The 16,565-nt window shown below is 40.4% G+C and overlaps 1 protein-coding gene across 7 annotated transcripts in view; it reads right to left on the bottom strand.

The window, feature by feature from the left end:
* The window catches only part of LOC109628489 (protein turtle homolog B-like), a 120,322-nt gene that overhangs the window by 8,589 nt on the left and 95,168 nt on the right, over positions 1-16,565 (bottom strand). For 2 of the 7 annotated variants that reach the window (XM_069539950.1, XM_069539951.1), the window contains exons 16-20: positions 16,358-16,522; positions 15,375-15,420; positions 10,430-10,516; positions 5,006-6,640; positions 362-489 (exon numbers count right to left, since the gene is read on the bottom strand). In XM_069539950.1, coding sequence (XP_069396051.1) covers positions 362-489; positions 5,006-6,640; positions 10,430-10,516; positions 15,375-15,420; positions 16,358-16,522 — 2,061 coding nt within the window. Of the gene's footprint in view, positions 1-357; positions 490-3,902; positions 3,949-5,005; positions 6,641-10,429; positions 10,517-15,374; positions 15,421-16,357; positions 16,523-16,565 lie in introns of those variants that run through there. The other 5 variants (XM_069539954.1, XM_069539955.1, XM_069539957.1 and 2 more) reach the window with 4 other exon arrangements.

Genomic DNA, 16,565 nt, shown 5'->3' with positions numbered 1-16,565 from the left:
AACTAGCAGATCCTGGCACTGTGTGGGAGAGCTTACACAATTAGTATTAAGTTGCATCCCTTCACAATCTACATTCAATTATAAAAGCTAAATGTCGGCACAGCCTGATCAGAGGCAGCTGATGTCAATTTTAAAATTACAAAACTGGAACACATAAGGTCAATAGACCTCAGCCATGTAAGTGATGAATTCACTCAGTGTTCACTCACTGTATATCTGAAAAGCATTTAAATGGTGACGTGCCAGCTTAGTGAAACGAGAACATCAGTGAGTACAAGTGTTTGAACTGAACAAAAGCAGATAGAACCCAGTAAAGTGATTAGTAATTTAAATCTCTGGTGTAAAGAACAGGGGTTCACACCTGCTTTCTTTCTGGTCTTGGAGTTATTGTTGTTCATTGTCATCTTCTTAGTCTTTCTAATACGTTGGTATCTCAGTGCATCAACCCTCTCAGACCCCGAAAGGCCACTCAGTGCACCTCGACGTTTTCTGGATAAAGAAGAGAGAGAGGGGAAAACAGGTAACTCCAGGCCAGAATTAGTCAGTGGACTGTGTTTCTGCACTACGGAGTGCAAAAAACAACAACCCCTGCACCACTCGTGCTAAGCCACAGATGCAGCACATTGGAAAGGATCAATGTGGAATTCTTAAAGAGCTGTACTCTGAAATCCAGCAACATTTTTATAAGATTTGAGAAACAATTGTGATATGTTCAACTATAGCCACAGCCTCGTACATTATCTGGATTTACTAACATTCATGTTTAGGTCAACAATGATTATGTAATGTTTTAAAGAATAAAGTTCATAAATCCAGATGATGCATTAAATCATACACCTTCAAATTCAATGGCCCTCAGGGATATCTAGGGTATTTTTGCTGAAATATATTCAAACAATTTGTAAAGAAAAGGAAGTATTACATGATTCCTGAAACCATTGTTTTCTGTCATAGTGCAGATCAGGACAATGAGTCACGTTTTTGAGAAGGTGCAACATATACAAAGACTTGCACTGTTGGTTTCAGAGGAAAATGATGCAAATTGACCAAATTTTTTGAACAAAATGTCAGTAAGTATTTTCCGTTGATTGCAGATTGGATATCTCTTTTGAAAACAAATCTGTCCAACTCTGAAAATAACAGATACAAATGTTTCCTGGGTGCGAAGTGTATATTTTTCAGCTGCTCATGACTGCATCTTAAGACCTCCCTCCCATTCATGGAGGTACTTATGAGTTGGCAGCCCACAGATTTCTGCCACAAACAGACACTCGGTTCTCTCAAGGCACAGAAAACAATTAGCATTACAGAGAGGCCATCTTTCCACCGTGGCTGCAGAGAGAAACCAAATTTCATTAGTAGAGGGGAAGAATCACAGCTGAGCAACAAAGCATCATCAATGTGTATTCATAGACATGGATACTGTCTACAATGGGCTTCACCATGCTGACAGGGGGAGAGATGGCGGGAGGGGAAAATGACTACTCGGGAACAGTCACATAATGAAAAATAAGCCAAAGAAAAGCGAAGCACTAGGACAACAAATGTAACAAGAATTTATCCATATAATTGTTTCTTTTTTTGAAACGGAAGAGCAATATTTAGCGATGGCATGCATGGCAGTTTGCACATGGAACACGACTTTAAAGGGGAATACATTCAAAAGCACTTCATCGGGCCGTTTACTGAAACACATGGGGGCTTTCAACCCCCATCCCTCCCCTGTGTGCCCTAGCCTTCAAGCCCTTGGCAAAATATTTGTTCCTTAGGATAAAAAGAAGTGCATGGGCTGTTTTGGGAGAACACTTGCTTTATATGGTAGTAAGAACTGTTCTGCAGTCCAAACTTGCAAGTGCAATTGTACTTGAACTTCGAGTAGATGCTTTGATTCATGCTACAGATGCTTTATACAGGATATTAAGGCCATGTGTCCACCAGAAATCTTTAAAATGATTTGGGCTAAACAGATGCTTGCGGAAAGCGCTGGTCACAGCTTCTGCTCTTGCTTTGCGGCTATTCAAAAAAGGAACCTGGTGCATTTCTCTTAAAAGCTGGAATATTATCGTAACTTCTTAAAACGGATGTGCTGACATCTTTGTGCATGCTAAGCTTTCATCACTGCCAGGATCATGCAACAGCATTTCAGCTGAACTGTTAATGCAAAAAAAGAGCTGTAAATGATGGCTCCCAGTGGACACACAGCTTAAGGTAACATCATAACGCCAATCTGACAAAATATTTCTTGGAGATAGGAGTCCAAAATATTTTTAGTTGGTGTCATATTACAGTAGAGTAAGCATCTGTAATATATAAAGGGCAGAATGTGTCACGCTTGAGCAGAGTGCTAAAGGTGCTTTTACAAAGTGAAAGAGCAATTTGTTTCATAAATACACTGTATGCCACACCTTATATATTTAAAGAGTACAAAAATGACACAAGATGTAAGTTGTGATCATACTTCAGAGAAGCATATTTGCTTTTTTATAATGAAAAATCAACATAGCCTGGATGTAAATCAAAATCTTTGGCTACGTGTGTGGCCATCTGATGGACTTCACTATTAGTTATTTTTTGATAAAGGAAGTAATTAGTCTAACAATAAATGTAATCTTTAGCAGGGTTATTTGATGTCAACTGGCCAATAGCCAAAGAGCAGGTGAGGCTGGTCTAAACCTGTGCTTGGCACAATGTCATGGCTTAGCTTGATGTATGTTTAACAAATAAGGAGTAGGAGCTGTACCTTCATTAGCATTAGGATATATGAAAATAAATGGGACTGTTGGTTTACTCACTCAACTTGTATTTTTGACATGTGCAAGCCCTTAGTCTGACCACCATGACCTTAGCTCGGATGTGAAGTTGGTGGTAAAGTCAACCACTAGCAATTCAACAGTGGAGGCGGAAGAGGGATCACTATTCCACAGTGACTGTTTGGAGCAGATAGTTGAGTGGGTAGTAGTAAGTCAAAGAAAGTAAGCGAGTCTGCCACAAATCCGATTGCACAGGGCTGGTGTGGTGTAAGGAGGCGGACATAGTGAACTTCAGCAGAAGCAAGTGGAGTGGGGATCTTGAGCCACCACAGGAGGGAAGATGAAACAGGTCTTGTCCACAATCATGATTTTTTTTCTTTGCATTGATTCAAGATAAAAGGAGGAAAACAGAGACAGAAATTGCTAAAAAGTACCTAACTGGGTGTCAGGTTATTTTACCAGTCTCAGGGTGACAAGGAACAGCTTCATTAGTTTTAATCAATAGAGAAGTCTGTAGTGGCCTTAACTTGTATAAATATCATTAACCTACTGTAATTGTGTCAAACCTGTGACGTATACGGCACAAGTGAAAAGTGTTTTTTATCTCTTGACAAAAGGTGCAAGGAAACAGTTTAATAGCCATTCAGATGAACAATAGGCTATTTTGGAAGTGTATAAAAGGCATTTGCACCAGTAATATCTGCAAATATTTTCTATGCCAGTAAAAAAACAGTGAACTAAGTAATAAATAAATACTTTTTAAACTGGTGAGATTATGTTTAAGGCAGATTCATCTCTTTTGAGGTACTGTCATTAAGAGATTATAATATTGCATGTGACTATGGTCAGTTAGCAAACCACTCAAGCATGAAATCATGTTGGTGATACATCTCTGACCTAATCAATTAACTAATAGATGATATATGCATCAGTCAGAATGCATAATGTACTGAAGACTGCAGAACTTAAAATGCATATAGCCACTTTGAGAAAAAGAAAAAGGAATAAACTGAAATGAACTGCACGTGTTGTCTGAAGGAAGGAACAAATGAAACGAAGACTCAAAGTCTTGTATTCCCCTTTAAAGGACGAGGTGATCAAAAAAGTCCCACCTGCTAACCCCCCCCTTTCAGACATGGATCCAACCCTTACCTATTGCGGTGTAGAGGACCTGGTCACAACAACGCTGCCCAGATAGCTGAGATCAATCAAAAACAAAGCAGGTAAGACTCCAGGAGCCATCAAGAACCACCATACTGCCCCTAATTTATAATGATGGAAACATTGCAGTACATGAGAAGCGGACAGGCCCTGTGACACACTTTGCCCAACAACCTTTTCCTTCGTAGTCAGACCTGGGGGAGTCCTGGGGGCAATTAAAGAGGTTGGGGCGAGGAGGGTTACAGAAAGGGAAGGGGAAGGACAAAATCTGAAGGCAAGGGAGAATTGGTCATGCAGTCAGGTTACTAAGGCCGAGGATGGGCCGCAGGGCCTGCCAAGATGGACTCTTCTTAAAGCATCCCTCTGCATGATAAAGGCATCTTCAAAGGCTTGGAGCTAGACATAAAAATGATTGTTTTTTCTGGGGAATCAGTTGGATGAATATTATGGGATTCCTCCTGTTAGGTGAAAGCAGGGTAACGCATGATACAGATGGAAAAACAGGGACCCTCGGGTGATATCTGCAGATTCCCAGACATTTGGGGGCTTGTGCCAAACAAATTGCACACTGCAATGACAGTAGTATTTTTCATCTGGATTGACTGTAGCCCCAAAAGGTCTGAAATGTAATCTGTGAAGCAAATGCAATTTCTTGTCAAGTCAATTTGTTGCACAAATAATACTTGTGGCGTTTTCACTTGAAAATGCGGTGTATTTTTTGCAACCTGATAATTTCAGAACAATGCTTCACAGATGCAGTGGGTGAATATCTCTCATTTGATGTCTGACATGAAAAGCAGCATTGACCAAATTGAAACTGAACTTCCAGAGCTTATCAAATGAATCATCACAGCAAAATAGATTTCCTTCAACCATAGAGTTTTCATTTTTCTTATAAAAGTGTTAACAAATTAAAAAAAACTAAAACTAAACTATCAAACTAATTTGCCACAGAGATGATTCTTTAAAAAATGGATGGATAGTAAACAGCACTCCAGTAACCAAAATGCCACAGCAAATTCACACATCAAAGCATTATGGGTTGGAGCAGATGACTCAAATTGTATCCCTCTCTGCATGCCTAATGCACCTACCCTGAAGCTGACAACTGGGATGGAGAGGGCTCAGATGGAAGGATCTCCTCCTCAGTCCTCCTCTGAGATGGCATCTGCCCAAATATGTTGCTGCTTTCCATAGGGGGTGACGGGGACAGGGAAGCTGGGTAGCTGGTTGCAGAGGTGGCAAAGGCCATGTGAGAACGGTAGCTGGGGCTTGCTCTCCTGCTACCCTGGCCTTGGGCAGGTGAGGAGGAAGGGGAAGATCTCCTTGAGAAGCTGGCTGTGGAAGGAGGGAGGAGGGTAATCTCAGACATCTCTGGGGGTATGGGAGGTTGGACAATGTTGGGTCGTGGCCTGGGACGTACTACAATCTCTGGGGAGCCCTCATGAGAGCTAAATGGGCTTTGTGTGAGCGGTGAGAGTCGAGAGGGCTGGAGAACCACCTGATGCATGCCAGAATCCATCCTACGAGCCTGTCTTGGACTAAAACGAGGGGTGGTTTCAAACCATCGTGTGTCCAGGCTACTGAATGTGCTCGGAATAATATGGGCCATTGGATCGGTGTAAGGCAAAACTGGCACACCCATACCGTGGCTTGTGTGTCTTAGCTGCCCTAAATGTGCCTCTTGCATAGCTAAATGCTTGGCTGGGGAGCCATGAGGCCTGGCCCTACTGGGAGACTTGCTTGAGTGGCTCTTTGGGGCCTCCAGTGGCAGGACGGCTGGGTAAGTGGGCATTGGGAGGGAGGAAGGCTGGAAAGCACTAAGGGGAAGAACATGAGGTGGAGGAGGGTAGGGAGAATCGTGGCGGAGTTGCAAAGGGTGATGAGGTGGAAAAATGAATTGGGGTCCCTCCAGACTTGCAAAGGTGAAATCCAGCCCCTGCCAAATTTCCGGTGATCGAGAGGAAGAGGCGAGTGTCAGAGGAAGTGGGAAACCAGACACAGCATATTGTGAGAAATCACCCTCCCCAATTTCTTCAGGAATCATTGGGTGACCAAAGGGACCTTCAGCAAGATATGGAGGGGAGGACATGACAGAGCTGAGAGGGCTGGTATCAGGCATGTAAAAAGGTGGTGGGGGCTCATGATCCCCAGGGGGGCCTAGATAGCCATAGAAAGTCCTGTGGTGGAGAGAGCCTCGGATCTGCCCAGTGGCCTGGAGTCGACTGCTCTCCATGATGGTCATACCTTCAAATGGCCTGTGGAAACGAGGGCTGTAGGCTGGAGGTTGCAGATAGGATTCCTGACTGGAGATAGGGGAAATCTGATGTGGCCGAAGGGGGGGCATAACTGGTGGCAGAGGCCTGGGATCGTCATTCTCTTCATCTGACTGACGAAATTCAGGATAGAGGTCTGATTCCTCCACAAAAGGGAAGCCCTCAATTCGCCGGGGCTTAACAGACATTTCTGCATCAGTGGGATCAATGACGAATCGTCCATCTGGGCCTCTACTGATGAGTTCAATAGGTGTTGTTGCTTCAGCTTCATGCTTCATGCCGTACTTCTTGCTTGTTATTGCTCTTTTGGTCTTCATGTATAAAGACAATTCCTCCTTCTTCACTGGACTTGGTGGTGGTTTCTTCCCACGCTGGTCATGACTATCCTCAGATGATTCTGACAGGGATGCCTTAGAGTGAATGCTCTCAGGGCTCACCTTTCCTGAAGATGACCTAAGAAAAACAACACAGAAGAAGTGATTACTTCTTTTTAAATAATTGCTCTACAATGTCAGTGAATTATCCTAAGGCTACCTTTGAATAAAAGTAAGTACACACCCAGGCATATCAGCTTTAAAAGCCCAGGCATAGGTGAGTTGTCTTAAACATTGAAATATGAATAGGAAACTACAGAGAGTAATTCTCTGTTTTTCTTACCAACTGGATAACTTAACCAATGCATTAGTCAGGGATGTGCACACATTTAGGGAACATGACATCCTCTATGATACACTAAATGGATCAGTGTGGATGTCTAATGTAAATATGCATGCATTAATTACTTGCATACCTTACTTTTACCTACTGCAGCAGATTTGATACAACTTTCACCCTTGCTATGTTAAGAGAAAAGCATATTGACAACAAAAAATTGTCATGGCTTTGTACTATAGTGTATTTGATTTGACAAAATGTCTTATTGAGAGTTTAACGCTCAAAAACTAAACTTATCTGCTGCAAGACTGCGTTTGTAGTTTATTCGAGTAGATTGACAGTGAACTGACTGACTGTGATTCAGTTACAAAAATCCTGATACAATGACATGCTTCCAACTTCGCTACTGCCCAATTCAGTAAGAGAAGCACAGAAATCCTCTTTGGTTAAAAAACTAAACCATTCAAACTAGAAAATTGTTGATGTGTTCATATAGAAAAGCTGAAAGTGAGCAAAACTGTGTTTTTTTTACAAAGACTACAGAATAGATTTGTCTCTCCTCACGTGGCACAAATGTCACTAAATATCAAAAATACCACACTCTCTAGTGTGTTTGAAAAAACAAACACAGTCTCAGTTGCACGGAAAGGAAGTGGTCAACACTTGATGCTCTACTTGAATGTGTTTGCTGGTTACGATAGAGATGTAAATACTTTAAATTGATTTGCAAGTCAAGCTTGGGATTTAACACTGCACCAACACGGTCAGTTGACACTGACAGCAATGTCACAGTCTGGTGTTTAAAGTTAAGAACACACCTTCAGAAAAGTTGTATTAACAATGATTAATTCAAGTGATAGCAACTGTTCTATGAATGTGTCAAAACCATAGACTGTATATAAAAATGAAGATATTCTAGCTTCTCAAAAGAGAAGCCAACACATCTTGATCCCACCTTACTGGTAGGCTACAGAACAGGCCATAATCCCGGCCTCCTCCATGTTAGTGGATAGGACATTGACCAAACTAAAAAGTTATTGTACATAGTTAGATAAAGGTTTTCTTAAACATAGTTTCCATCATTTTAGGTAATTCTTTTCACACTGATGTATGTCCAAAGATTCATTTTTCCAGTAAGTTTGGTTTTAATAAACGGGATAAAACATTAAGATTGACATGATTGCGGGTCCTTGATACCGCAGCTCCATCCCCTGATCGCTACTGCAAGACTCTGGCTCAAAATTACGTGACCGCTTATGATGACAGCATTTGTCTCAGGGATATTTTGGCTTCATTTCTGGATGATGGAAGGAAGTGAAAACGCATGGTCCATCTTTATATATGGTCTATGGTCAAAAACAAGCGCAAAGGTCGGTCTAATCATAAAAGCTAAATAAAATGACTTGGTTTGGACAACTGCATTTTTCCTGTTTGCAGATTTGGGTTGGAGAATCTAGGGTGTTGTCTATCCCTGTTTATAATCGCAAGCATCTTGACCAGACTCATCTCTATGAAAGGCTTTTAAGTTCAGGAGTTGTGTAACATGTATTTAAGAGGATATGATAAGCACACAACACACCTTAATATACACAAACTATAAAATGTATTTAAAGAGGAAAGAGGAAAAGAAACATTGATTTGCTTTGAAGCCACAATCATTTTATTTCGTGGTCAAATGAAACACATAGCCATCCCTCAGTATAGTCCCTAATGCGTATTCCATATAATGACTGAGTTATGAACAGAGTATTTAGCAGGAGGCTAACAATGAAAACCACTGTTACATATGACAGATATTAAAGGACTGTTTTCAGAGTCCAGTGCTGCAAGATCTACTTTTAGAAATTACCACGACTACTCATACAACATAATATTTTTTCATTATTCATTTTAGATTCTTTATCACCATTCCTATTGGTAAAACAACCATTTGGCGATGGTGGTCAAAATAACAGGCAAACCAGAATCTGCCCATCATGTACTATAGGCACACACAGTATGAAATACTGATGCTCATTGTGCTGGCTGTAACATTACAAAACAAAAATAAAGGCAACACAGTAACTACTGCCTCATTACAAGTTCAATGTATGAAGATTCAAAAACTGATGCTGTGATATAGGTCTTTCAAAATTACTCTATCATTATACAGTTAGATTAAAAGGCTGAATGTCATAAGGGCAGTATGCACTGATGTTGCTATTGTTAGAAGGTGAAACTGCAGAATAACAATTAGAACACTTCTTATATTCTATCAGATGAACAAAGAGAAGAACATGTGTGACTGTGACAGTGTCTGGGATGGGAAAGGAATGATGGTGAAGTCTATCAACTGAGGGGTGTGAGAAACAAAGTGTCTCAGGTCACACAGAGGTGGAATAGTGATTTAAAGGAGTCAGTGGGGACACAGTCACATACAGTTCAAAGCACAAAAATAGTCACAAGGCATAAGATGTGCAGGAACACAAGGAGAATGACAAAGGTACACTACAGTGATTCACTTTATTGCTGACAGTTAGATTAGGAGGTTGACACCACTCTTAAAACTGTTTGGTAAAGAGAAGGCTACTGCCAGCAGACAGTTTGCTTTGTTAATATAAAGACTGAAAACAGGGGGAGACAGCTGGTCCAGCTCTGTCCAACGGTGACATGCACCACATTTTTACTGATTAACAATTTATATGTTGTTAATTTAATTCTAAGCTGCTGTGTATTGTCTGCACATCAGCATTTTATATGTGCTACTCGGGAGACGTTGTTAGCAGTTTCCCCCTATTTCTGCTGGCTGTAGCTTCCATCTTCTCACTGTCACAAAGCAAGCAAGTGCATTTCCCAACATGTTTTTATATTTATATAGGATATATAATACTGCAATTGAACATATATCTAAATAATTTCACTGTTCTGGAAACAGATGTCTGAAGATTTAGATAGTAAATCTTGACAAAATCAGCAATATACAGTCTGCACCATGGAATAGCAAGAATGTTTTACCTGTAGCGTTTGTCATTAACTTCCTTAAAAGTTGTTTCATCATCGGCCCTGGTCTCTTTGATGTTGAAACTTACAGTGTAGTTGACCGATATGATCTCTGTGTCCATTATCTCTATCATTTACAGGCAGAAGATACAATACACTATAAGACTGGAAGCGGAGGGGGCTACCTGTTTTCTTTTGCTTCCAGACTTAATGTTAAGCTAAGCTAATTCCCATTTAGGGTCCTATATTGTCTACATTTCTGATAATGTCAAGCGATCTAATGAAACTGAAGATTGTATTTATGATGAGTGACTCCTAATGAGCTGAAAAAAGTACTGATTTTGTCACCGTTCTCTGGGTTTTCAGATTTTTGAAATTGGCAAGAAATATATATATTTTTTTATGCTTTCAGTTCTCATCTTCTGGTGATGAAGGTCCTTGACCTTTCATGTATAGTAAAAAAAGCAACCACTTAGGTTTTTGCCTGGTGGGGACATTGAGCCACAAGCATGCAGACAGGTCAGGAGTCTGAGGGGCTGGGGCTGAACCCAAGTGCAATGGGGTGTATACAGTGTGCAAGAACAGGGGGACAATGGTTGGCACACTCACTGAGGACTGGTAGGTTGGGGCCTGTACCTGCTTGCGTCCAGCCCCTCCCAGTAGGGCTCAATGCTGGGAATGAAGCTAAGTGGACTCCTGCAGAAGTGGGAGATCAGACAGTGAGAAGTAGGGAGAATATGGGGGTGAATAGGATGCCTGTCAATGAGATGTATGTTTATAAAAGCAAAAGCAACAGAAAATGAGAGAGAAGAGTTTGATATTATTGTAAATATGGGATGAAAAAGACAGAAATGTGATGGAGCTGTTATGACTCAGAGTGGATCTGAGAGGAGAGAGAGAAAGCTTGGAGACAAGAGAGGCTTTCATGGAGCAACAAGAGGTTAATGCATGAAATATCAGTAAAGATGTGACCATTGCACATTGAGATACACAACTATCCATTTATTGAGTCTAAAGTTATACAGCCAAAATCCCACACACAAGTGCAGAACACCAGATCATGTGATGCAGCTCAGATTTGTCTCGGCTTGTCTTGTGTTTAATTGGGTTTATTGTGTCTTTCTTTTTTTTTTTGTTCCTCCAATATAAGACATAGACGTGGAAGAGCGGCGAGGGAAGAGCAATCAAGGAAACATGCATTTCCTGAAATTGCTTGCTTATGACAGCTACACAGCCAGGGCTCCAATTTGTAGTAACTCTTGAAATATTAGAATGTTATACACAATCAATAATAACATCAACTCCATAAACCTGTATTTGAAATGCAGACATCATTCAAATAAGTTGATATTTGCAAGTGCTTCAAACTTGTCCTTATGTTTAGAAATGTTACGTGATAATAGCATCTTTGAAATGATTCTGCTCTTATGGTGATACAATACAGATGAAATGTAATGCTGTTTGGAGGAGCAGCAGCATCTACTGTCAGTTTGTTAAGGTTTAACTTTCAGACTACACTTCAAAGCTAAGTCCGACAGTAGTGTCTTGAAAAGACCAAAACCAGAGAGACCAAAAGAAGCTGTGAAACCCCCTGCTTGGTCTGTAGCTCTCAGTCTCAAGCCAAATGTTTCCATCTAAAGATGTTGACAGTTAATTTGAGATCAACTCAAAATAAGAAAGATGTCACTCATGGCGACAGGGTGGCTTACTAATGTGTTTTAACAGATTTGAAGAAGAGCTCTATAGCAGAGGAGTAAGATATATCCTCCTTTAACGACTTTGACACACACAGGATCTTTACATGGGATATGTTTGAGGAAAAATGTACGATGACACTAAATGTATCCTTTAACACTAATTAAATTACAATGAATATATCAATCTTTACTCAGTAACCAATAATAACCAAGTGAAAGCATTTTTTAGAAATGTTTTGCACATATTCAGACCTTCAATTAGTACTTTGTAGAACCCAATACGTGGATTTGAGCATTTATCCCGTCCTTCATAAGAAAACATTTTGACACTCGTACTATAATGAAGCATACTTTCTTACTGACTGTGTGCCAGTGACAAGGCTGTGGTCAGTGAATGCTTGCTCACTGGCATGATTCATGTTACGAGTGCCATCTGTAGTCTTCTTGTGCACTGTGGGAATGTCCACTTAGGGAACTGAAGAGTCCTTTATGACGGTCGACTGGATTGATATCTGGGTCACATGAGAACAGAGCAACGAAAATAATGGAATGGAGCTTTTATCGAAAGACTACAGACTGTCACTAACCTCTGTTGTCCAGAAACATTTGAAAGAGTAAATACTGCAGCTGGCTTCACAAATAAACAAGTCAGACATCTGGTGAATATCACAGACGAACAGTGGATTTAAAGAAAAAAAGCTTTTTTTAGAAACTCCAAGGATGTGTCAAGTGAACTTGTCACCGCTCAATAAAAGTGTCAGAAACATCATTAAGACACAGAAACACCTTCTTTTACCCTGTGAGGATGATGTCTTCACATGAAAACAAAATGAACAGGGGACACAAACTCGCTTTACGACCTTTTGAGGTGCAGCCTGCTGTGCATCCCAGGATGCAGACAAGATAAGCTCCGACAAAACATAGATTTTAATCCTCAAAGAAAAATCAAATGTGAAGTTGATCTTTCTGTCTGACTCTGTCAAAGACACAAGACACACACAATGAAAGGTGTGTGTGTGTGTGGATGTTTTTTGGATGAGAGTTGTAGTTTGTGTGAGAAAGGCCGGTGTTCCACCCAGAATTCAGTCCTGACAACAAGAGCCCTGCCCTGTCCTCTCTTACTCATTTCTTTTAGTCTACTTCTTTTCTCCTGTACATTTTGCATGTCCACACTTATGGTACTTTAACTTTAACCTTTGTATTACTCTTCTTTTGTTTTTTGTCCTTTAGGTTTTTGTGTAACTGCTCATGAAACCTCATGAAAAAGTCTTATCTAACCTCATCTACACTGGTATTCCTTCATTCCTTCACAGTTTTAATTTTGTCAATGACTTTATTAAGTCTTTCTTAATAGTAGTTTGGAAGTTTTATCAACCAACCATAAAATTACTTTTAAGACTATTCCGCAAATCTACTTTAGGACCACTTTTCGACCACAAATGACCAAGGAACCAACAGCAGATCCTCATCATACCAACCTGTCAGATCACTATTGTTTGTTTTTTGATGTGACCATAGATGGCACAAGAAAATAATATACAGAATATCTCATTAAGAGAGGCTATCTATGTTCATTATGTTCATGCTCTCTCCAATGAATACGCATGAAAAAGTAAATCTTTTTAACTCCAAATTAAAATCAGCTCTCCACAGTGTGGTACCTGAGAAACCCAAAAAGAAATCACAGACTAAACTAATGCCATGGAAAAATGATAGAATATGTCTGATAAGGATGGAATGCCATAGAGCTGAGAGAATGTGGAGGAAAAGAAAAGAAACAATCCACATGGAGATTTTTACAAGACTGCTCTTCACCTACAACAAAGCTGTGTATGCTGTGAGCATATTTCTCTAAAGTTATAAATGAAAGCAGAAACAATCCTGGGTTTTTATTTTCAACAATCACCTTTTAAATCTGTCGCAGCTCTCTGAATATACATGTCCTGCCTCACAATTGAAATGAGAAGAGATGGCTGAATTTCTGAAAACAAGATAATAAGTATCCTTGCCATACAAACACGAGAAACACAACTCAAACCGCTTCCCAGACAACTCTAAATTCTTTTTAAAAAATCAGTGAAGCAGAGCTTCGTAAATTCATTGTGAAACTGAAGTCTTCCACATGCTCACTGGATGCAACTCCAACTAAATTTTTTCCATTGCTCACCAGAAACAGTTATCTTTCCAGATGTACCCAAAACAGCTCTAAAGCTCCTTAAAAAACAAATCTTTATTCCTCTTTGCTGAACAACTTCAGACCCATTTCCAACCTGCCTTTCCTCAGTAAAGTTCTGGAAAAGGCCACATCTAAACAGTTGGATGAGTTCTTACATATAAACTATAAACATGATCTGGTTTTACACAGCACCGAAACAGCACTGGTGAGAATAATAAATGACCTTCGAGTGAGTGCAGATAAGAAAAAAGCATCTATCTTGATGCTCCTCGACTTATCTGCTGCATTTGACACCGTACATCACAAGATTATTTTACACAGCATTGAAAGTTGGATTGGTATCACAGGCACAGCTCTAACCTGGTTCAAAACATACCTTTCTGGCAGGACATATTTATAAGCCTCGGTCACCATGTTTCACAAAAGCATGATAATCTTTTCGGCATTCCACAGGGTTCCATTCTTGGTCCTCTTCTATTTTGCTTATATATGATACCACTCGGAAAAATTATTAGTGTTCATGGTGTGAAATATCATTGTTGTGGTGATGATACTCAATTGTATCTATCCATAGTGCCAGATGACATTGATGCTAAAAACAAAATTGTAAATTGCCTCTCTAGTGTGGAACAATGGATGAGCAACAATTTTCTCATATCAAACATAGATTATACAGAAATTCTTGTACTTGCTACTGATGACAAAAGACAAAAGACGCCAACATTTACTCATGCTTTTATGGTTTTTCCCACCTGGACTACTGTAATGCACTATATTCAGGATTATCCAAAAAATCCATTGATCGGCTCCAGCTTGTACAAAATTCAGCAGCCAGGGTTTTAAGGAGAAATAGGAAAAGGAATCACATTACTCCAGTTTCAGCGTCTTTACACTGGCTTCCAGTATCACTGAGGATTGATTTTCAAATGATTTTACTTGTTTTTAAGTCTCTTAATGGTACAGCACCCTCATACATCTCTGATTGTTTATCGAAGTATGTTCCAAACTCCCAACACACATCAGACAAGCTTCTTCTGTTGATAGTTTTAAGAAACAACTCAAGACCTGAGCAGCCCTGCTACCAAACCAGCTGGCGCAGCAACCGTGGAGTCCCAGGAAAGAGCCTCCTCTCTGAGTCAGTGCTGAACTGCTCCAAATAATAGCTCCGAATTCAATGAAACGTGGCCAGAAAAGCCAGAGAACAACGTGAAAATACATTTTCATTCTGATATGAACGTGTTATTTTATGTCTCACTGATTCGGTCGCTTGACATTTAACCCTACACACATCATTTGTCTCCAGGTCTCTCTCCTGTGTATTCCTTCAAAGCAGTGACAAGGATCTCTGAACTGAGCGCTTTAACTCCTGATTAAGAGACTGATAGACTGATTTACCTATTTTCCGATGGAAGGTAGTCTCCCAATTTGTACTGTGATTGTGCTACAACAGATGCTATGGTTCTAAAGTACAGTGTGTTTATTGTTTGCATTGCTGAATGTAATACTGTTTGAATGACAGTGAGTATTTATGATGGTGTGATGCTTGACCGGGGAGCAAAATGAATGCTACCTGTTGTGCCCTTTGATTAGGGGTTTGTTGTAGAGCAATGTGCAGTGCTGCTCTTGGGAATGAAATAAAGTGTAAAATATGTTGTGTGTTATGTGCATGGTGGTTACTTACGGGATTTCCACACTTTTTCTGCAATGGGTAATGGACAGAGGAGGGTCTGAAAGAAAAAAAAAAACACCACTAATGCACAAATGTTCTGTGATTAACACCTATACATAATCACTACAAAGCTGTCTATCATTCTTTTCAGAACTATCCAAACGAAGGAGTTCATGATACATCCTCTGTCCTGGCGGAGGTTTGCGGTGTATAAGCACACCAGACCTTTTAAGTCTCTGCAGCTCATTATTAACAGTAAATAAATTGTTTTTTATGTGTTTTCAATATTTAAATAACACATTACCAAGGCATATACATTACAAGTTTAAAGGAACTTAATTTTACTAAACACAAGTGTTGTTGCTGCAAAGCTCAGAGGCAGAACAGCAGGGTGTGGAGGTGAGGGGGATGGGAGAGCACCTTCACCTGCACCACAGAGGATCAACGAGCACAGGTGAGAGCTGTTAGCTGATTGATCCTCAGGTTTAAAAGGCAGCGGAGGAGCGGCCTCACGAGCACACTAGGACACGCAGATGCACTGAGAGAGACGGAGCTGAAGAGCTACGCTTTAAGTTGTGTTTGGACTTTCTGTTTACTCATGTGTGTTCAAGTGATCAATAAAATATGCTTAAACCAGAATGGTGTGTCGCAGGCTGCTGTGGTGAGAGCCCTGTGGCATGGACAACTGCTACACTGTCAAAATTAAGGAATCCTTCCTGTTTGAATGTATGGTTAGTTGTGACGCTGTGGGGAAATGTTTCAAGTACACATATCAGTTAAGCACACTTGAGTTAAATGTGTCACACTTAAAAGTTTCAGTTAATGTATTCAGAACTGAAACAGTGATAAAGCAGCCAACCAATGTAAAGACACCAGGAAATGCCTGAAAACCAAATGCAACATAATGTGAGAAATTTCTCATCATATTTTTGACATTTCAAAAACCTTTCCTGAAAATGTGCTCAGGGATTATGGAGACTTTAATCCCCCCTCACCTCTTTTCCTCTTGAGCTTCCGTCTGCGTTGTTTGTTGACGAAGCAGGCGGCCATTGTACTGAACAGGACAGCTGCTGCTAGGAAACAGATGGTGGCCACAATGCCCGCCACCACAGGGCGTGCCAGTCCACGCTCCTCCACCAGCTCTGGAGGAGGGAAGAAGTCTGTGATGTGAGGAGGAAACAGTCAGAGAAAAAAACTTCAGTT

Source organism: Paralichthys olivaceus, chromosome 15 (assembly GCF_024713975.1).
Source record: "Paralichthys olivaceus isolate ysfri-2021 chromosome 15, ASM2471397v2, whole genome shotgun sequence".
Lineage (NCBI taxonomy): Eukaryota > Metazoa > Chordata > Actinopteri > Pleuronectiformes > Paralichthyidae > Paralichthys > Paralichthys olivaceus.
This window is presented reverse-complemented; position numbering and strand designations above follow the sequence as displayed.